The following is a 21,772-nucleotide window of genomic DNA, read 5'->3' on the forward strand; positions in this document are numbered from 1 at the left end:
TCATGAACACCGATTGCTATTTTTTGTCCGTGAATCTCTTTTTCTATTGACAGTGTTGGAGCAATTAGGGCTATTAATGATCCCTTATGTAGAGAGTCTCATCCAACTTATATTTGTGGCATAGGAGACAATCGTGATATGCCATTATTAAGAGTAAAGTGCGATGTGAAAAGGGACTCACCGAAAGTAATACTTTCTCCGCTTGCCTGTTTGTGTAGTCACGACTTCCTTCCACGCCAAACACTCGGCGTTCACCTGGCTGTAGGTTTTGGACATAAGCATGACGTCCGAAACACGTGATATGGTCCAGGTCAATGAAAAATGTGGATTACCAGCTTTCACGTCCCCCAGAAAATTATTAACAAAGTTAGTTTTTCAGAGCGCTCTGATTTTCCACAGATCCGTTGTAGACTGTATTATATGTTGACTTATCAACGCGTTTCAGCTAAGGGTAGCTTTTCTCAAGATGAATTTTCTTCAGTCTAACTCATCATTTTATACAGGAATCTCTGCCTCCACTTATCTCTAGTTGATTCTTAAAGTGATGGTCTGCTTTTTCTGTTATTTTGCACAATATATTAGAAAGCAGTATCATCCCTTTAAGGAGTTCACCCCAATTATCTATAATATATTAGTACTTATATAGAATAGTCATAGTATACTTCTCTAAATACATGTTATATTATAAGGGGTTTTTATCATAACCCTCAAGTACATCATGTGAGATTGTATTTAAATACATACATTACAGAAAAGGGTATCCTTATCTAGATAGTAAATGTTATAGAAAGAATGTATAAATAAAAAAGAAGAAATAAAAAAATAATAATATAACAATATTTTAACATTCAACTAGCAGTACATCCCTCAGCTTTTTGAAGGTTTTATTATTAGTTTTTATTGTGATATACATTTTAGTTTTGTGTTTTAATTTTATTGTGCACCACCTGACAGGCCCTTCTAAATGTATACACACTAAAAAAATACACTGTATCCAGGTATTGATATTAGCAATCAATATTTACTTACTCATATCCTGTGATTGTGCCTTAATTACTCAATACTGGTCATGCAATGTATTGTATAAGGCTAAACTTTGTGTGTGTATGTGTGTGTGTGTGTGTGTATATATATATATATATATATATATATATATATATATATATATATATATATATATATATATATATATATATATATATATATACACACACACACACACACAGTGGAAATAAAAAGTCTGTTAAAATGGCAGGTTTCTGTGATGTAAAAAAATTAGACAAAGATAAATCATTTCAGAACTTTTTCCACCTTTAATGTGACCTATAAACTATGCAACTCAATTGAAAAACAAACTGAAATCTTTTAGGTGAAGGGAAGTAAAAATAAAAAAATTAAATATGGTTGCATATGTGTGCACACCCTTAAACTAATACTTTGTTGGAGCACCTTTTGATTTTATTACAGCACTCAGTCTTTTTGGGTATGAGTCTATCAGCATGGCACATTTTGACTTGGCAAGATTTGCCCACTCTTCTTTGCAAAAACACTCCAAATCTGTCAGATTGCGAGGGCATCTCCTGTGCACAGCCCTCTTCAGATCACCCCACAGATTTTCGATTGGATTCAGGTCTGGGCTCTGACTGGGCCATTCCAAAACTTTAATCTTCCTATGGTGAAGCCATTCCTTTGTTGATTTGGATGTATGCTTTGGGTCGCTGTCACGTTGAAAGATGAAATTCCTCTTCATGTTCAGCTTTCTAGCAGAAGGCTGAAGGTTTTGTGCCAATATTGTCTGGTATTTGGAACTGTCCATAATTCCCTCTACCTTGAATAAGGCCCCAGTTCCAGCTGAAGAAAAACAGACCCAAAGCATGATGCTACCACCACAATGCTTCACTGTGGGTATGGTGTTCTTTTGGTGATATGCAGTGTTGTTTTTGCGCCATACATATCTTTTGAAATTATTGCCAAAAAGTTCAACCTTGGTTTCATCAGACCATAACACCTTTTCTCACATGCTTTTGGGGGACTTCAGATGTGTTTTTGATAAATTTAGTTGGGCTTGGATGTTTTTCTTCATAAGAAAAGGCTTCCATCTTGCCACTCTACCTCATAGCCCAGGCATATGAAGAATAAGGGAGATTGTTGTCACATGTACCACACAGCCAGTACTTGCCAGATATTCCTGCAGCTCCTTTAATTTTGCTGTAGGCCTCTTGGCAGCCTCCCAGTTTTTTTTCTTGTCTTTTCATCAGTTTTGGAGGGACATCCAGTTCTTGTTAATGTTACTGTTGCGCCATATTTTCTCCACTTGATGATGACGGTCATCACTGTGTTCCATGGTATATCTAATGCCTTGGAAATTCTTTTGTACCGTTCTCCTAACTGATACCTTTTAACAATGAGATCCCTCTGATGCGTTGGAAGCTCTCTGCGGACTTTGGCTTTTGCTGTAGGATGCGACTAAGAAAATGTCAGGAAAGACCTACTAGAACAGCTGGACTTTATTTGGGGTTAATCAGAGGCACTTTAAATGATGGCAGGTGTGTACTGACTCCTATTTAACATGATTTTGAATGTGATTACTTAATTCTAAACACGGCTACATCCCCAGTTATAAGAGGGTGTGCACACTTATGCAACCACATTATTTTAGTTTTTTTTTTTGTTTACTTCCCTCCACCTAAAAGATTTCCATTTGTTTTTCAATTGAGTTGTACAGTTTAAAGGTCACAGAGTCACAGGCAGTTAACCTCAGGCAGGTCTGGGTGCAAGAACCATAAAAAAATAAACTTGTCATAGATCTAATGAATTTTGTACTGACCGACAGCATACTAAAATATCCTCTACTGATGAGGGTTCCTCTGACTCAGAGGATCCTGCATCAGAGACAGAAATTGACAAATCTTTTTTTATTTAAAATGTAACATTTTCCTTCTCTATTAAAGGAAGTATTGTTTACTTTGGGTATTGAGGAGTCTAGTCCAACTGATAGCAAAGCTAATAATTGTTTAAATTCTGTATTTAAGACTTCTGAGGTTACTCCTGAAGTTTTTCCTATTCCAGATGATATCTCCAATATGATTGCTAAAGAATGGTCTAAACCTGGTACCTCTTTTAACCCTTCTTCTAGGTTTAAGAAGTTGTATACTTTACCTGTGGCTAGTCTAGAGTTTTGTGAAAAGGTCCCTAGGTTGATGGGGCTATTTCCACTCTTGCCAAACGTGCTACTATTCCTATGGAAGATAGTACTTCTTTTAAGGATCATTTAGATAGGAAGCTTGAATCTTACCTTAGAAGAGCATATTTACATACTGGCTATATTCTTAGACCAGCTATTTCTATGGCTGATGTTGCTGCTGCTTCAACAGTTTAGCGCAGCAGTTATCAGATCCTGAACTATCTAGCATTGTTTTTTTACTTCAACATGCAAATAATTTCATTTGTGATGCTATATTTGATGTCATTAAGAATAATGTCAAATCTGTGTCTTTAGCTATTCTTACTAGAAGAGCTTTATGGTTTAAATCTTGGAATGCTGACATGGTGTCTAAATCTAGATTATTATCTCTATCTTTTCAGGGTAATAATTTGTTTGGTTCTCAATTGGATTCTATTATCTCCACTATCACTGGGGGTAAGGGAGTTTTTCTACCCCAAGACAAGAAATCTAAGGGTAAATTTAAAGCTCCCAATCGTTTTCGTTCCTTTTGTCAGAATAGAGAACAGAAAACCTCTTCATCCCCTAATGCCTCTTGATCTAATTGGAGACCATCTCCGAATTGGAATAAATCCAAGCCTTATAAGAAACCAAATCCAGCCCCTAAGACTGCATGAAGGTGCGGGCCTCAAACCAATTCTTCTTGTAGGGGGCAGACTAAAGTTATTTCAAGACATTTGGACAGAAATCGAAAAAAATTCTTTCATAATTCAAATAAAGCATACGTTTTGAAACCACTTTCCAATCTTCTTCTGTTATCTAATTTGCTTTGTTCTCTTAGTATCCTCTTGTGGAAAAGCATGCCTAGATAGGCTCAAAAGCTGTGAGCTAACTGCTGATTTGTGGCTGCACATATACACCTCATCGCTCGCTCCTAGTAGTGCAATGCTGCTCCGTTAATAAAGAATACCAAGAGAATTTTAAAAAAGTAAATTGGAAAGTTGTTGAAAATGGTATGATCTGTCTGACTCTGAATAATGAAAAGGAAAAATGTGGGGTTTCATATCCCTTTAATATTACTGGATTAAAAATTCTTCCATATGTTATTAAGTTGTGTGCTTCTGATTTACACAACCCCAGTGTGATTATAGTCATGTAATGATCTCTCCCTATCTATACAGGCTAGTGTATAGTCATGTAATGATCTCTCCCTATCTATACAGGCTACTGTATAGTCATGTAATGATCTCTCCCTATCTCTACAGGCTAGTGTATAGTCATGTAATGATCTCTCCCTATCTCTACAGGCTAGTGTATAGTCATGTAATGATCTCTCCCTATCTCTACAGGCTAGTGTATAGTCATGTAATGATTTCTCCCTTTCTCTACACGCTAGTGTATAGTCATGTAATGATTTCTCCCTATCTCTACAGGCTAGTGTATAGTCATGTAATGATTTCTCCCTATCTCTACAAGCTAGTGTATAGTCATGTAATGATTTCTCCCTATCTCTACAGGCTAGTGTATAGTCATGTAATGATCTCTCCCTATCTCTACAGGCTAGTGTATAGTCATGTAATGATCTCTCCCTATCTCTACAGGCTAGTGTATAGTCATGTAATGATCTCTCCCTATCTCTACAGGCTAGTGTATAGTCATGTGATGATTTCTCCCTATCTCTACAGGCTAGTGTATAGTCATGTAATGATCTCTCCCTATCTCTACAGGCTAGTGTATAGTCATGTAATGATCTCTCCCTATCTCTACAGGCTAGTGTATAGTCATGTAATGATTTCTCCCTATCTCTACAGACTAGTGTATAGTCATGTAATGATTTCTCCCTATCTCTACAGGCTAGTGTATAGTCATGTAATGATCTCTCCCTATCTCTACAGGCTAGTCTATAGTCATGTAATAATATCTCCCTATCTCTACAGGCTAGTCTATAGTCATGTAATAATCTCTCCCTATCTCTACAGGCTAGTGTACATTCATGTAATGATTTCGCCCTTTCTCTACAGGCTAGTGTATAGTCATGTAATGATCTCTCCCTATCTCTACAGGCTAGTGTATAGTCATGTAATGATCTCTCCCTATCTCTACAGGCTAGTGTATAGTCATGTAATTATTTCGCCCTTTCTCTACAGGCTAGTGTATAGTCATGTAATGATCTCTCCCTATCTCTACAGGCTAGTGTATAGTCATGTAATGATCTCTCCCTATCTCTACAGGCTAGTGTATAGTCATGTAATGATTTTTCCCTATCTCTACAGGCTAGTGTATAGTCATGTAATGATCTCTCCCTATCTCTACAGGCTAGTGTATAGTCATGTGATGATTTCTCCCTATCTCTACAGGCTAGTGTATAGTCATGTAATGATCTCTCCCTATCTCTACAGGCTAGTGTATAGTCATGTGATGATTTCTCCCTATCTCTACAGGCTAGTGTATAGTCATGTAATGATCTCTCCCTATCTCTACAGGCTAGTGTATAGTCATGTAATGATCTCTCCCTATCTCTACAGGCTAGTGTATAGTCATGTAATTATTTCGCCCTTTCTCTACAGGCTAGTGTATAGTCATGTAATGATCTCTCCCTATCTCTACAGGCTAGTGTATAGTCATGTAATGATCTCTCCCTATCTCTACAGGCTAGTGTATAGTCATGTAATGATTTTTCCCTATCTCTACAGGCTAGTGTATAGTCATGTAATGATCTCTCCCTATCTCTACAGGCTAGTGTATAGTCATGTGATGATTTCTCCCTATCTCTACAGGCTAGTGTATAGTCATGTAATGATCTCTCCCTATCTCTACAGGCTAGTGTATAGTCATGTAATGATCTCTCCCTATCTCTACAGGCTAGTGTATAGTCATGTAATGATTTCTCCCTATCTCTACAGGCTAATGTATAGTCATGTAATGATTTCTCCCTATCTCTACAGGCTAGTGTATAGTCATGTAATGATCTCTCCCTATCTCTACAGGCTAGTGTATAGTCATGTAATGATTTCTCCCTATCTCTACAGGCTAATGTATAGTCATGTAATGATTTCTCCCTATCTCTACAGGCTAGTGTATAGTCATGTAATGATTTCTCCCTTTCTCTACAGGCTAATGTATATTCATGTAATGATCTCTCCTTATCTCTACAGGCTAGTGTATAGTCATGTGATGATTTCTCCCTTTCTCTACAGGCTAATGTATATTCATGTAATGATTTCTCCCTATCTCTACAGGCTAGTGTATAGTCATGTAATGATTTCTCCCTATCTCTACAGGCTAGTGTATAGTCATGTAATGATCTCTCCCTATCTCTACAGGCTAGTGTATAGTCATGTAATGGTCTCTCCCTATCTATACAGGCTAGTGTATAGTCATGTAATGATCTCTCCCTATCTCTACAGGCTAGTGTATAGTCATGTAATGATCTCTCCCTATCTCTACAGGCTAGTGTATATTCATGTAATGATTTCTCCCTTTCTCTACAGGCTAGTGTATAGTCATGTAATGATCTCTCCCTATCTCTACAGGCTAATGTACTGTATAGTCATGTAATGATCTCTCCCTATCTCTACAGGCTAGTGTATAGTCATGTAATGATCTCTCCCTATCTCTACCAGGTAGTGTATATTCATGTAATGATTTCTCCCTTTCTCTACAGGTTAATGTATATTCATGTAATGATTTCTCCCTTTCTCTGCAGGCTAGTGTACCGCCAGTTATGGCTTTTCATTTGGGATCACTGGGGTTCCTCACACCTTTCAGTTTTGACAACTTCCAGACTCAAGTTAACCACGTTATAGAAGGTAAAGAAATCTTGATACGCAACCTAACAAACCGCAAATAGTTTACTTTTTGTTATGCTCTTTTTAATGGTTGTAATATGAATAGATTTGTGAGACATTTCCAAAAGGCAACACCAGCCGCAGACTGCACTTGCACTTTAATTTTGACTTTACTGTCCCTTTAAGGGAATTATAAAATTAAATTTCATGAATCTTCACTGACATATATTCTCTCTCTCTCTCTCTCTCTCTCTCTCTCTCTCTCTCTCTCTCATACAGTAGATTTGCATAATCACTTTTGAACTTCAAATGAGTAGTAGATTATTATTTTTTCTGACAAATTTCAAAGTTATGTCTATTTCCACTCTTCCTGTATCATGTGACAGCCATCAGCCAATCACAATGCATGTACGTATATTCTGTAAATTCTTGCACATGCTGAGTATGAGCTGGTAACTCAAAAAGTGTAAATATAAAATGACTGTTCACATTTTGTTATTGGAAATAAATTGGAAAGTTGTTTAAAATTGCTGCTCTATCTGAATCATGAAAGTTTAATTTTGACTTGAGTGTCCCTTTAATCATGAGTCATTGTCTAAAATTTAAATTTACATATTTGTAAACAGTGGTGTTCTTTTTATTTAGCGATCTATATTCCATAATGTAATTGCCTTAGGAGAGGCGATGGCTATGTCCTTTGCAATAATATGTTTATTTTTATGCAGGTAATGCAGCTCTCGTATTGCGCAGCAGGCTAAAGGTAAAGGTTGCAAAGGAGCTTAAAGACAAGAAATCTGTGGTGCAGAATGGACTGGAGGAAAATGGTATTATAGTGAAGAAAACTGAAAAGGATTTGGTGATGCAGACAAAGCACCAGGTGAGTGTCCATTTTCAGATTTTTGAGAGATTATATATAGTCATACGTGTATAAATCAGATGAAGGCAACATTTTCAATCATATGAAAAGCAATTGTTAACTTTTTCACAAATTGTAGGTTTCTCACTGAAATTTACACACAACTTGTGCAGCCATAAGGCAAATGGTTTGTAAAGATCTTCTCTGGGACAGTATGAATTCTCAAAATTAATCTCTAAAACGATATATATTTCCTTCTTAATATGAGGAGAGTCCATAGCATCATTCCTTACTGTTGGGAAATATTGAACCTGGCCACCAGGAGGAGGCAAAGACACCCCAGCCAAAGGCTTAAATACTCCCCCCACTTCCCTCATATCCCGGAGAAGTGTTAGAAGATTCAGAGTAGTTCCTTATGGAGGGTATCTGCCCTTCGAAATGGGACTGGAGTTTTAAGTAGTCTTGTCAGCCCCTCAGTGAGAGCATTGACGAATGTTAGAGTCTGGAGATGCAGGGAGTGTCTTTCTGTGAACCCATCCAGACTTGTATTAACAGCTCCTAAGCAATCAGTGTTGACAAGTTTCACTGCCTGCTTCCATCACTCAAGTCCATGTCAGGAGCGATGCTACAAGACAAACTTAAGAAGCTGTGTTTCTGTTCTGCGGCATAGATTCCGTAAGATTGTTTCATTTTATATACATATGATAACACAAGAAGACAGGGTCACAGTGTGGCTCCTTTTATCTGTATGGAATCAAGGGTTAATATCTCCGGAGGGGGATTATTGAACAGTGGGGATTAATCAGATCAGTTTATTTAAATATGCTGCGACATGTGTGAGATGAGGTTCAGGCAGATGTTGGAACGTACAGGGTTTTCACTTTTGTTTTGGGAGCTGCGCTGCCTGAAAGGCTTGGTGCGCCTTTTTTACTAGTATAGCAGGGTCGGTCCTGCATTGCGCACCACGTGACCGGGTGTGGTCACACTTATTTCCTCTTTCCTGACAGTGCAGTTTACCGGACAAGAAGCGGTTTCTCTGTTTGGCCTGGGTCATAGGAGGTGGTGAGTGCCCCAGCCATTGGGGGTATAAAGGTGCCGTTTTTCTCCAACATAGGTGTGTCCGGTCCACGGCGTCATCCTTACTTGTGGGATATTCTCCTCCCCAACAGGAAATGGCAAAGAGCCCAGCAAAGCTGGTCACATGATCCCTCCTAGGCTCCGCCTACCCCAGTCATTCTCTTTGCCGTTGTACAGGCAACATCTCCACGGAGATGGCTTAGAGTTTTTTAGTGTTTAACTGTAGTTTTTATTATTCAATCAAGAGTTTGTTATTTTAAAATAGTGCTGGTATGTACTATTTACTCAGAAACAGAAAAGAGATGAAGATTTCTGTTTGTATGAGGAAAATGATTTTAGCACCGTAACTAAAATCCATGGCTGTTCCACACAGGACTGTTGAGAGCAATTAACTTCAGTTGGGGGAACAGTGTGCAGTCTCTTACTGCTTGAGGTATGACACATTCTAACAAGACGATGTAATGCTGGAAGCTGTCATTTTCCCTATGGGATCCGGTAAGCCATGTTTATTAAGATAGTAAATAAGGGCTTCACAAGGGCTTATTAAGACTGTAGACTTTTTCTGGGCTAAATCGATTCATTATTAACACATATTTAGCCTTGAGGAATCATTTATTCTGGGTATTTTGATATGATTATATCGGCAGGCACTGTTTTTGACACCTTATTCTTTAGGGGCTTTCCCTAATCATAGTCAGAGCCTCATTTTCGCGCCGGTATGGCGCACTTGTTTTTGAGGACAGCATGGCATGCAGCTGCATGTGTGTGGAGCTCTGATACATAGAAAAGTCTTTCTGAAGGCATCATTTGGTATCGTATTCCCCTTTGGGCTTGGTTGGGTCTCAGCAAAGCAGATTCCAGGGACTGTAAAGGGGTTAAATATAAAAACGGCTCCGGTTCCGTTATTTTAAGGGTTAAAGCTTCCAAATTTGGTGTGCAATACTTTTAAGGCTTTAAGACACTGTGGTGAAATTTTGGTGAATTTTGAACAATTCCTTCATACTTTTTCGCAATTGCAGTAATAAAGTGTGTTTAGTTTAAAATTTAAAGTGACAGTAACGGTTTTATTTTAAAACGTTTTTTGTGCTTTGTTATCAAGTTTATGCCTGTTTACAATGTCTGAACTACCAGTTAGATTGTGTTCTGACTGTGGGGAAACCAAGGTTCCTTCTCATTTAACTATATGTATTTTATGTCATAAAAAAATTTAGTAAAAATGATGCCCAAGATGATTCCTCAAGTGAGGGGAGTAAGCATGGTACTGCATCATCCCCTCCTTCGTCTACACCAGTCTTGCCCATACAGGAGGCCCCTAGTACATCTAGTGCGCCAATACTCCTTACTATGCAACATTTAACGGCTGTAATGGATAATTCTATCAAAAACATTTTAGCCAATATGCCCACTTATCAGTGAAAGCGCGACTGCTCTGTTTTAGAAAATTCTGTAGAGCATGAGAACGCTGATGATATGGTTTCTGAAGGGCCCCTACACCAGTCTGAGGGGGCCAGGGAGGTTTTGTCTGAGGGAGAAATTTCAGATTCAGGAAACATTTCTCAATAAGCTGAACCTGATGTGATTACTTTTAAATTTAAGTTGGAACATCTCCGCGCTCTGCTTAAGGAGGTGTTATCCAATTTGGATGATTGTGATTATCTGGTCATTCCAGAACCACTATGTAAAATGGAAAAGTTCTTAGAGGCCCCGGGGCCCCCCGAAGCTTTTCCTATATCCAAGCGGGTGGCGTACATTGTTAGTAAAGAATGGGACAGGCCCGGTATACCTTTAGTACCTCCCCCCATATTTATAAAATTGTTTTCCTATAGTCGACCCCAGAAAGGACTGATGGCAGACAGTCCCCAAGGTCGAGGGGGCGGTTTCTACTCTACACAAGCGCGCCACTATACCCATAGAAGATAGTTGTGCTTTCCAAGATCCTATGGATAAAAAATTAGAAGGTCTGCTAAAGATGTTTGTTCAGCAAGGTTCCCTTCTACAACCAATTGCATGCATTGTCCCTGTCACTGCAGCCGCGTGTTTCTAGTTTGATGAGCTAGGAAAGGCGATTATTAGTAATTCTTCTTCTTATGAGGAGATTATGGACAGAATTCGTGCTCTTAAATTGGCTAATTCTTTCACCCTAGACGCCACCTTGCAATTGGCTAGGTTAGCGGCGAAAAAATTCTGGGTTTGCTATTGTGGCGCAGAGCGCTTTGGTTAAAATCTTGGGCAGCGGATGCGTCTTCCAAGAACAAATTGCTTGACATTCCTTTCAAGGGGAAAACACTCTTTGGCCCTGACTTGAAAGAGATTATCTCTGATATCACTGGGGGCAAGGGCCACGCCCTTCCTCAGGATAGGTCTTTTCAAGACCAAAAATAATCCTAAGTTTCGTCCCTTTCGCAGAAACGGATCAGCCCCAAGGGCTACGTCCTCTAAGCAGGAAGGTAATACTTCTCAAGCCAATCCAGCCTGGAGACCTATGCAAGGCTGGAACAAAGGAAAGCAGGCCAGGAAACCTGCCACTGCTACCAAGACAGCATGAAATGCGGGCCCCCGATCCGGGACCGGATCTGGTGGGGGGCAGACTCTCTCTCTTCGCTCAGGCTGGGGCAAGAGATGTTCTGGATCCTTGGGCGCTAGAAATAGTCTCCCAAGGTTATTCTCTGGAGTTCAAGGGGCTTCCTCCAAGGGGGAGGTTCCACAGGTCTCAGTTGTCTTCAGATCACATAAGAAGACAGGCATTCTTACATTGGGTAGAAGACCTGCTAAAAATGGGAGTGATTCATCCTGTTCCATTAGGAGAACAAGGGATGGGGTTCTACTCCAATCTGTTCATAGTTCCCAAAAAAGAGGGAACGTTCAGACCAATCTTAGATCTCAAGATCTTGAACAAGTTTCTCAAGGTTCCATCGTTCAAGATGGAAACCATTCGAACACTCCTTCCTTCCATCCAGGAAGGTCAATTCATGACCAAGGTGGATTTCAAGGATGCGTATCTACATATTCCTATCCACAAGGAACATCATCGGTTCCTAAGGTTTGAATTCCTGGACAAGCATTTCCAGTTCGTGGCGTTTTCTTTCGGATTAGCCACTGCTCCTAGGATTTTCTCATAGGTACTAGGGTCCCTTCTGGCGGTGCTAAGACCAAGGGGCATTGCTGTAGTACCTTACTTGGACGACATTCTGATTCGAGCGTCGTCCCTTCCTCAAGTAAAGGCTCACACGGACATTGTCCTGGCCTTTCTCAGATCTCACGGATGGAAAGTGAACGTGGAAAAGAGTTCTCTATCTCCGTCAACGAGGGTTCCCTTCTTGGGAACTATAATAGACTCCTTAGAAATGAGGATTTTTCTGACAGAAGCCAGAAAAACAAAACTTCTAGACTCTTGTCGGATACTTCATTCCGTTCCTCTTCCTTCCATAGCGCAGTGCATGGAAGTGATAGGTTTGATGGTTGCGGCAATGGACATAGTTCCTTTTGTGCGCATTCATCTAAGACCATTACAACTGTTCATGCTCAGTCAGTGGAATGGGGACTATTCAGACTTGTCTCCAAAGATACAAGTAAATCAGAGGACCAGAGACTCATTCCGTTGGTGGCTGTCCCTGGACAACCTGTCACAAGGGATGACCTTCCGCAGACCAGAGTGGGTCATTGTCACGACCGACGCCAGTCTGATGGGCTGGGGCGCGGTCTGGGGATCCCTGAAAACTCAGGGTCTTTGGTCTCGGGTAGAATCTCTTCTACCGATAAATATTCTGGAACTGAGAGCGATATTCAATGCTCTCAAAGCTTGGCCTCAGCTAGCGAGGGCCAAGTTCATACATCAACCATCAGGGGGGAACAAGGAGTTCCCTAGCGATGGAAGAAGTGACCAAAATCATTCTATGGGCGGAGTCTCACTCCTGCCACCTGTCTGCTATCCACATCCCAGGAGTGGAAAATTGGGAAGCGGATTTTCTGAGTCGTCAGACATTGCATCCGGGGGAGTGGGAACTCCATCCGGAAATCTTTGCCCAAGTCACTCAACCGTGGGGCATTCCAGACATGGATCTGATGGCCTCTCGTCAGAACTTCAGAGTTCCTTACTACGGGTACAGATCCAGGGATCCCAAGGCGGCTCTAGTGGATGCACTAGTAGCACCTTGGACCTTCAAACTAGCTTATGTGTTCCCGCCGTTTCCTCTCATCCCCAGGCTGGTAGCCAGGATCAATCCGGAGAGGGCGTCGGTGATTTTGATAGCTCCTGCGTGGCCACGCAGGACTTGGTATGCAGATCTGGTGAATATGTCATCGGCTCCACCATGGAAGCTACCTTTGAGACGAGACCTTCTTGTTCTAGGTCCGTTCGACCCACTCCAGCTGACTGCTTGGAGATTGAACGCTTGATCTTATCAAAGCGAGGGTTCTCAGATTCTGTTATTAATACTCTTGTTCAGGCCTGAAAGCCTGTAACCAGAAAAATTACCACATAATTTGGTATATCTGTTGGTGTGAATCTGCAGGATTCCCTTGGGACAAGGTTAAGATTCCTAAGAGTCTATCCTTCCTTCGAGAAGGATTGGAAAAAGGATTATCTGCAAGTTCCTTGATGGGACAGATTTCTGCCTTGTCTGTGTTACTTCACAAAAAGCTGGCAGCTGTGCCAGATGTTCTAGTCTTTGTTCAGGCTCTGGTTAGAATCAAGCCTGTTTACAAAATTTTGACTCCTCCTTGGAGTCTCAACCTAGTTCTTTTAGTTCTTTAGGGGGTTCCGTTTGAACCCTTACATTCCGTTGATATTAAGTTATTATCTTGGAAAGTTTTGTTTTTGGTTGCAATTTCTTCTGCTAGAAGAGTTTCAGAATTATCTGCTCTGCAGTGTTCTTCTCCTTATCTGGTGTTCCATGCAGATAAGGTGGTTTTGCGTACTAAACCTGGTTTTCTTCCAAAAGTTGTTTCTAACAAAAACATTAACCAGGAGATAGTTGTGCCTTCTTTGTGTCCTAATCCAGTTTCAAAGAAGGAACGTTTGTTGCACAACTTGGATGTAGTTCGTGCTCTCAAATTTTACTTAGCAGCTACTAAGGATTTCAGACAAACTTTGTCTTTGTTTGTTGTTTATTCTGGTAAACGGAGAGGTCAAAAAGCAACTTCTACCTCTCTCTCCTTCTGGATTAAAAGCATTATCCGATTGGCTTATGAGACTGCCGGACGGCAGCCTCCTGAAAGAATCACAGCTCACTCCACTAGGGCTGTGGCTTCCACATGGGCCTTCAAGAACGAGGCTTCTGTTGATCAGATATGTAAGGCAGTGACTTGGTCTTCACTGCACACTTTTTCTAAATTTTACAAATTTGATACTTTTGCTTCTTCTGAGGCTATTTTTGGGAGAAAGGTTTTGCAAGCCGTGGTGCCTTCCATTTAGGTGACCTGATTTGCTCCCTCCCTTCATCCGTGTCCTAAAGCTTTGGTATTGGTTCCCACAAGTAAGGATGACGCCGTGGACCGGACACACCTATGTTGGAGAAAACAGAATTTATGTTTACCTGATAAATTACTTTCTCCAACGGTGTGTCCGGTCCACGGCCCGCCCTGGTTTTTTTAATCAGGTCTGATAATTTATTTTCTTTAACTACAGTCACCACGGTAACATATGGTTTCTCCTATGCAAATATTCCTCCTTAACGTCGGTCGAATGACTGGGGTAGGCGGAGCCTAGGAGGGATCATGTGACCAGCTTTGCTGGGCTCTTTGCCATTTCCTGTTGGGGAGGAGAATATCCCACAAGTAAGGATGACGCCGTGGACCGGACACACCGTTGGAGAAAGTAATTTATCAGGTAAACATAAATTCTGTTTTTTCTTAGTAATCAATAGTCTGCTTTGTTAGCGCAAGCTATGGAGGATTCTGGTACTCCCTCTTTACCCAAGTCTAATACCTGCTCAATTATGTTCCACATGCCTTGATAAAGTAATCATTTCGAAGAAAGTTAATATGTTTGATACCACTGAGCCATCCACCTCTGAGGAGTCTCCGTCCCGTGAGGTGCGCACCCTACAGTCATCTCCTAATACACATGCAGCTTCCCGTAGCACTCCTAACCCTCCATCTGGAGGGGCCCTTTTACCGCCAGACTTTACAGAGCAGTTACAAACGGCAGTGTCTGTGGCCTTTAGTGCTTTACCTCGCCCTGCTAAGCACAAGTGAAAGGTCAAATATTGCTATCCTTCCCAGGGGTCATATACTAGCTTATTGGATTTATCTGATACAAGATTATCCGATAATGAAGGCGCCTCTGATATTTCAGAGGGTGCTCTTTCCGGGTCGGAATCTGCTGCCTCTACCAGACTTTAGATTTAAGATTGAGCATTTACGCTTTCTGCGTTAGAGGTTCCAGAGCCCAAATTGCCTGAGGAACCTTTGATTCCTAAATTTGATAAGGTCTATGAGGACAGGGTTGTACCACAAACTTTACAGAGTCCCGTAAAGATGGTGAACATTATTAAGAATGAATGGGAAAGAATTGGCTCTTCATTTTCCCCTTCTTCATTTAAAAAATTGTTCCCGGTGCCGGACTCTCAATTGGAGTTGTGGGGTTCCATCCCCAAGCGCTATCTCCACGCTTGCTTAACGCACTACCATCCCGCTTGAGGATGGTTTGTCATTTAAAGAACCCATGGATAAGAAGATTGAAACTCTGTTAAGAAAGATGTTTCAACATTCAGGATATTTGTTTCAACCGACAGCGTCTGTTGCTGTGGTTGCTGGAGCGGCTACCTACTGGTGTGACTCCTTATCTGAATTGATTGAGGTGGAGGGTCCCCTCGATGTGATCCAGGAAAGAATTTAAGGCCTTAAGGGTGGCTAATTCTTTTATTTGTGATGCAAATATGCAAATTATTCACCGGAATGCCAAGGCTTCAGGTTTTTCTGTTCAAGCCCGTAGGGCACTCTGGCTGAAGTCCTGGTCTGCGGACATGACTTCTAAGTCAAGACTTCTTTCCCTCCCATTTAAGGGAAAGATTCTATTTGGTCCAGGCCTGGACTCGATTATCTCCATGGTTATTGGAGGCAAAGGTGCCTTTTTACCGCAGGATAAGAAGAACAAGCCTAAAGGACAAGGTCCTAATTTTTGTTCCTTTCGTTCAGATAAATCCCAACGTCAGCAGCACTCCGCAAAACCAGAGCAATCCAAGGGGACTTGGAAGCCGGCTCAGTCCTGGAATAAATCCAAGCAGAGCAAGAAGCCCGCTGAGACAAAGTCGACATGAAGGGGCGGCCCCCGATCCGGCTCTGGATCTTGTAGGGGGCAAACTGTCGCTCTTTTCAGACACTTGGTTTGGGGACGTGCAAGACCCGTGGGTCCTGGATGTCATCACTCAGGGATACAAGATATGTTTAAAGTCTCATCCACCCAGGGGCAGATTCCTCCTCTCAAACCTGTCTTCAAGACCAGAGAAGAGAGAAGCCTTTCTGGTGTGCGTGAGGGATCTCTCCTCCCTAGGAGTCATTGTCCCGGTACCTCTTGCAGAAAGAGGTCTGGGGTACTATTCAAACCTTTTTGTGGTCCCAAAGAAGCAGGGAAATGTCCGCCCGATTCTGGACCTAGAGTGCTTAAACAAATTCCTATCTGTCCCCTTGTTCAAGATGGAGACAATAAGTTCCATCCTTCCCTTAGTTCAGGAAGGACAATTCATGACCACTATAGATCTGAAGGATGCTTACCTTCACGTTCCAATCCACAAGGATCACTTCAAGTTTCTAAGGTTTGCGTTCCTGGACCAGCACTTCCAGTTTATTGCACTTACGTTTGGTCTAGCTCCAAGACTTTTTATGAAGGTTCTAGGGGCTCTGCATGCAGTGTCCAGAACCAGAGGTATAGCAGTAGCACCATACTTGGACGATATTCTGGTTCAAGCACTATCCTGTCTTCTGGCAGAAGACCATTCAAGATCTCTTCTGTTTCTTCTTCAATCTCATGGGTGGAAGATAAACTAAAGAAAAGGGTTCTCTTATTCCCAGTACCAGGGTGGAATTCTTGGGTACTATAATAGACTCCATATCTATGATGATATTCCTTACAGACCAGAGATGTTACAAGCTAACTTCCACTTGTCTTGCCCTCCAGACCTCCTTAAGGCCCTATGTGGCTCGGTGTATGGAGGTGATTACTCTCATGGTGTCCAGCATGGGCCTCATTCCCTTTGCCAGATTCCATCTCAGACCACTTCAGCTGTGCATGCTGAGACAGTGGAACGGCGATCATTCGGATCTGTATCAACAGATTTCTCTGAACAACCGGTCGAGAGGATTGCTCTCCTGGTGGCTGTGTCCAGATCACCTGTCCCAAGGGACATCCTTCTTGAGACCATCCTGGGAGATTGTGACTATGGACACAAGTTTATCAGGATGGAGAGCTGTTTGGGGTGCCAGGAAGGCACAGGGCCTGTGGACTCTGGAGGAATCCCTCCTCCCGATCAACATTTTGGAACTTTGAGCGATCTTCAATGTTTTGAAGGCTTGGCCTCTTCTGGGTTTGTCCCAGTTTATCAAATTCCAATTAGACAACATAACCTCGGTGGCTTACATCAACCATCAGGGGGGGAACGAGGAGCTCCCTAGCAATGAGGGAAGTATCTTGAATTCTGGAGTGGGCAGAGGCCCACAACTGCTCGCTGTCAGTGATCCACATTCATGGTGGGGACAACTGGAAAGTGGATTTCCTCAGCAGACAATCCTTTCATCCGGGGGAATGGTCTCTCTATCCCGAGGTGTTTGCGGAGATTTGCAACAGGTGGGGGACGCCGGAAATAGATCTCATGAGATCCCGGCTCAATTCCAAGCTACCCAGATATGGGTCGCGTTCCAGGGATCCTCATGCGGAGCTACTAGATGCAATAGCGGTGCCTTGGAGGTTCAATATAATTTACATTTCTTCTATAAGATACGACAAGTACAGGGATTCATCCTTTACTTGTGGGATATTATCCTCCTGCTAACAGGAAGTGGCAAAGAGCACCACAGCAGAGCTGTCTATATAGCTCCTCCCTTGACTCCACCCCCCAGTCATTATCTTTGCCTACTCTAAGTACTAGGAAGGGTAAAGTGAAAGAATTCCAGTCGAACAATATCGCAACTGTAGCATATATCAATCATCGGGGGAACAAAGAGTTCTCTAGCGATGATAGAGGTTTCCAAAATAATTTGATGGGCAGAGACTCACTCTTGCCATCTATCAGCAATCTATATCCCAGGAGCGGAGAACTGGGAAGCGGATTTTCTAAGTCGTCAGACTTTTCATCCAGGGAGTGGGAACTCCATCCGGAGGTGTTTGCACAATTGATTCATCAATGGGGCACACCAGAATTGGATCTGATGGCATCTCGTCAGAATGCCAAACTTCCTTGTTACGGGTCCAGATCAAGGGATCCTCAAGCAGTACTCATAGATGCTCTAGCAGTACCTTGGTCGTTCAACCTGGCTTATGTGTTTCCACCATTTCCTCTCCTTCCTCGTCTGATTGCTAGAATCAAACAGGAGAGAGCTTCAGTGATTTTGATAGCACCTGCGTGGCCACGCAGGACATGGTATGCAGACCTGGTGGACATGTCATCTCTACCACCGTGGACACTGCCACTGAGACAGGACCTTCTGATTCAAGGTCCGTTCCAGCATCCAAATTTAGTTTCTCTGCGGCTGACTGCCTGGAGATTGAACGCTTGATTTTATCCAAGCAGGGATTCTCTGAGTCGATCATAGATACCTTGATTCAGGCTCGAAAGCCTGTCACTGGGAAAATTTATCATAAGATATGGTGTAAATATCTTTATTGGTGTGAATCCAAAGGCTACTCATGGAGTAAGATCAGGATTCCTAGGATGTTGTCCTTTCTCCAAGAAGGATTGGAGAAGGGGTTATCAGCTAGTTCCCTAAAGGGACAGATATCTGCTTTATCAATTTTACTGCACAAGCGTCTGGCAGATGTTCCAGACGTTCAGTCGTTTTGTCAGGCTTTAGATAGAATCAAGTCTGTGTTTAAACCTGTTGCTCCGCCATGGAGTTTGAATTTACTTCTTCAAGGGGTTCTGTTTGAACTTATGCATTCCATAGATATTAAGCTTCTATCTTGGAAAGTTCTGTTTTTAGTTGCTATCTCTTCGGCTCGAAGAGTTTCTGTACTATCTGCATTGCAATGCGACTCGCCTTATCTTGTTTTCCATTCTGATAAGGTGGTTTTGCGTACCAAACCTGGATTCCTTCCTAAGGTTGTTACTAATAAGAATATTAATAAGGAAATTGTTGTTCCTTCCCTGTGTCCTAATCCTTCCTCTAAGAAGGAGCGTCTGTTGCACAACTTGGATGTGGTTTGTGCTTTGAAGTTTTACATGCAAGCGACCAAAGATTTCTGTCAAACATCTTCTCTGTTTGTTGTCTATTCTGGAAAATGTAGAGGTCAAAAAGCTACGGCTACCTCTCTTTTTCTTTTTGGCCGAAAAGCATCATCCGTTTGGCATACGAGGCTGCTGAACAGCAGCCTCCTGAAAGAATTACAGCTCACTCTACTAGAGCGGTGGCTTCCACATGGGCTTTTAAAAATGATGCTTCTGTTGAACAGATTTGTAAGGCTGCGATTTGGTCTTCACTTCATACCTTTTCCAAATTTTACAAATTTGATACTTTTGCTTCTTCGGAGGCTATTTTTGGGAGAAAAGTTCTTCAAGCAGTGGTGCCTTCTGTTTAGGCATCTGTCTTGTCCCTCCCGTTCATCCGTGTCCTGTAGCTTTTGTATTGTATCCCACAAGTAAAGGATGAATCCGTGGACTCATCGTATCTTATAGAAGAAAAGTAAATTTATGCTTACCTGATCAATTGATTTCTTCTATGATACGACAAGTCCACGGCCCGCCCTGTCAATTTAAGACAGATTATAATTTTTTGATTTCAGTCACCTCTGCACCTTTTAGTTTCTCCTTTTTCTTCCTGTACCTTCGGTCGAATTACTGGGGGGTGGAGTCAATGGAGGAGCTATATAGACAGCTCTGCTGTTGTGCTCTTTGCCACTTCTTGTTAGCAGGAGGATAATATCCCACAAGTAAAGGATGAATCCGTGGACTCGCCGTATCATAGAAGAAATCAATTTATCAGGTAAGCATAAATTTACTTTTTTCCGCCGTTACCACTTCTTCCCCGTGTAGTGGCCCGCATCAGGCAGGAGCAGGCATCAGTGATACTGAGTGCTCCATCGTGGCCGCAAAGGATGTGGTTTGCGGACCTAGTGGGGATGTCCTCATCTCCTCCGTGGATGTTACCTTGTTGCAGGGATCTACTGGAACAGGGTTCTTTTGTTCATCAAAATCTAGATTCTCTGAGGCTGACTGCGTGGAGATTGTACGATTAGTCTTAACCAAGAGAGGTTTCTCTGAGAGGGTTATTGACACTCATTTAGGCTTGTAAGCCTGTTACTCGCCGCATCTATCACAAGGTGTGGAGAGCTTACTTATTCTGGTGTTAAGAGCATGGTTTAGCCTTCTGGAGAAGGGCCTTTCTGCCAGTTCCCTGAGGGGACAGATTTTGGCCCTTTCTGTTTTGTTGCACAAGAGGCTCGCAGAGCTCCCTGACGTGCAATCTTTCGTTAAGGCTCTGATTAGGATCAGACCTGTGTTTAGATCTAACGCTCCACCTTGGAGTTTGAATCTTGTTCTTAAGTTTTTACAACGGGCTCCATGTGAGCCTATGCATTTGATTGACATCAAATTGTTGTCCTGGAAGGTTCTTTTTTCTTTTGGCTATTGCGTCAGCAAGCAGAGTTTCTGAAATGGCTGCCTTGCAATGTGAGCCTCCTTATCTGGTGTTCCACATTGATAAGGCTGTCCTTCATACCCGCTTGAGTTTTCTACCTAAGGTGGTGTCTGATCGTAACATCAATCAGGAAATTTGTGGTTCCTTCCTTATGTCTTAATCCTTCTTCTTTGAAGGAACTTTTACTTCATAATCTGGATGTGGTTTGAGCTTTGACGTTTTATCTTCAAGCTACTAAGGATTTTAGGCAAACTTCTTCCTTGTTTGTTATCTATTCTGCGAAGCGTAAGGGTCTGAAGGCTTCTTCGACTTCCTTATCTTTTTGGTTGAGGAGTGTTATGTGCTAACCTTACGAGTCAGCGGAACTTAAACCTCCTCAGAGGGTTACGGCTCATTCCACTAGAGTGAGGGCTTACTCTTGGGCCTTTAAAAACGAGGCCTCTATGGATCAGATTTGTAAGGTGGCTACCTGGTCCTCCTTACATACTTTTTCAAAATTCTACAAGTTTGACGTTTTTGCTTCGGCTGAAGCAGCTTTTGGGAGAAAGGCTTTACAGGCTGTGGTGCCCTCAGATTAGGGTCTGCATTTTCTTTACCCCTCCTATTATCATTCAGTGCCCTCTGTCTAGAGCTTGGGTATAGTTTTCCCAACAGTAAGGAATGATGTCGTGGACTCTCCTCATATTAAGAAGGAAAGCATAAATTATGCTTACCTGATAATTTCATTTCCTTCTGTATGAATTGAGTCCATGGCTCCCGCCCGTATACTCGGATTGCGAACCAAAATTTGTTTTTCTCTTCCAGCACCATCTTATACCCTGATATTTCTCCTACTGTTCCTTGTTCCCTTAGCAAAATGACTGGGATATGAGGGAAGTGGGGGGAGTATTTAAGCCTTTGGCTGGGGTGTCTTTGCCTCCTCCTGGTGGCCAGGTTCAGTATTTCCCAACAGTAAAGAATGATGCCGTGGACTCTCCTCATACAGAAGGAAATTAAATTGTCAGGTAAGCATAATTTGTTTTTTAAAGTAGACAACTCCATTGTATTGATTTAGGCTCATTTGGTATGTTTCATGCCACCAATTGGTCGTCAAATTTGAAA

General features: G+C 41.9%; 1 protein-coding gene across 1 annotated transcript in view; it reads left to right on the forward strand.

Annotated features, from left to right (window-relative positions):
• Positions 1-21,772, forward strand: part of NADK (NAD kinase) — a gene marked incomplete in the record, with an annotated part of 223,801 nt that overhangs the window by 150,809 nt on the left and 51,220 nt on the right. The window contains 2 exon segments of the mRNA XM_053690363.1: positions 6,870-6,972; positions 7,677-7,828. Coding sequence (XP_053546338.1) covers positions 6,870-6,972; positions 7,677-7,828 — 255 coding nt within the window.

This window comes from Bombina bombina, chromosome 8 (genome assembly GCF_027579735.1).
Source record: "Bombina bombina isolate aBomBom1 chromosome 8, aBomBom1.pri, whole genome shotgun sequence".
Lineage (NCBI taxonomy): Eukaryota > Metazoa > Chordata > Amphibia > Anura > Bombinatoridae > Bombina > Bombina bombina.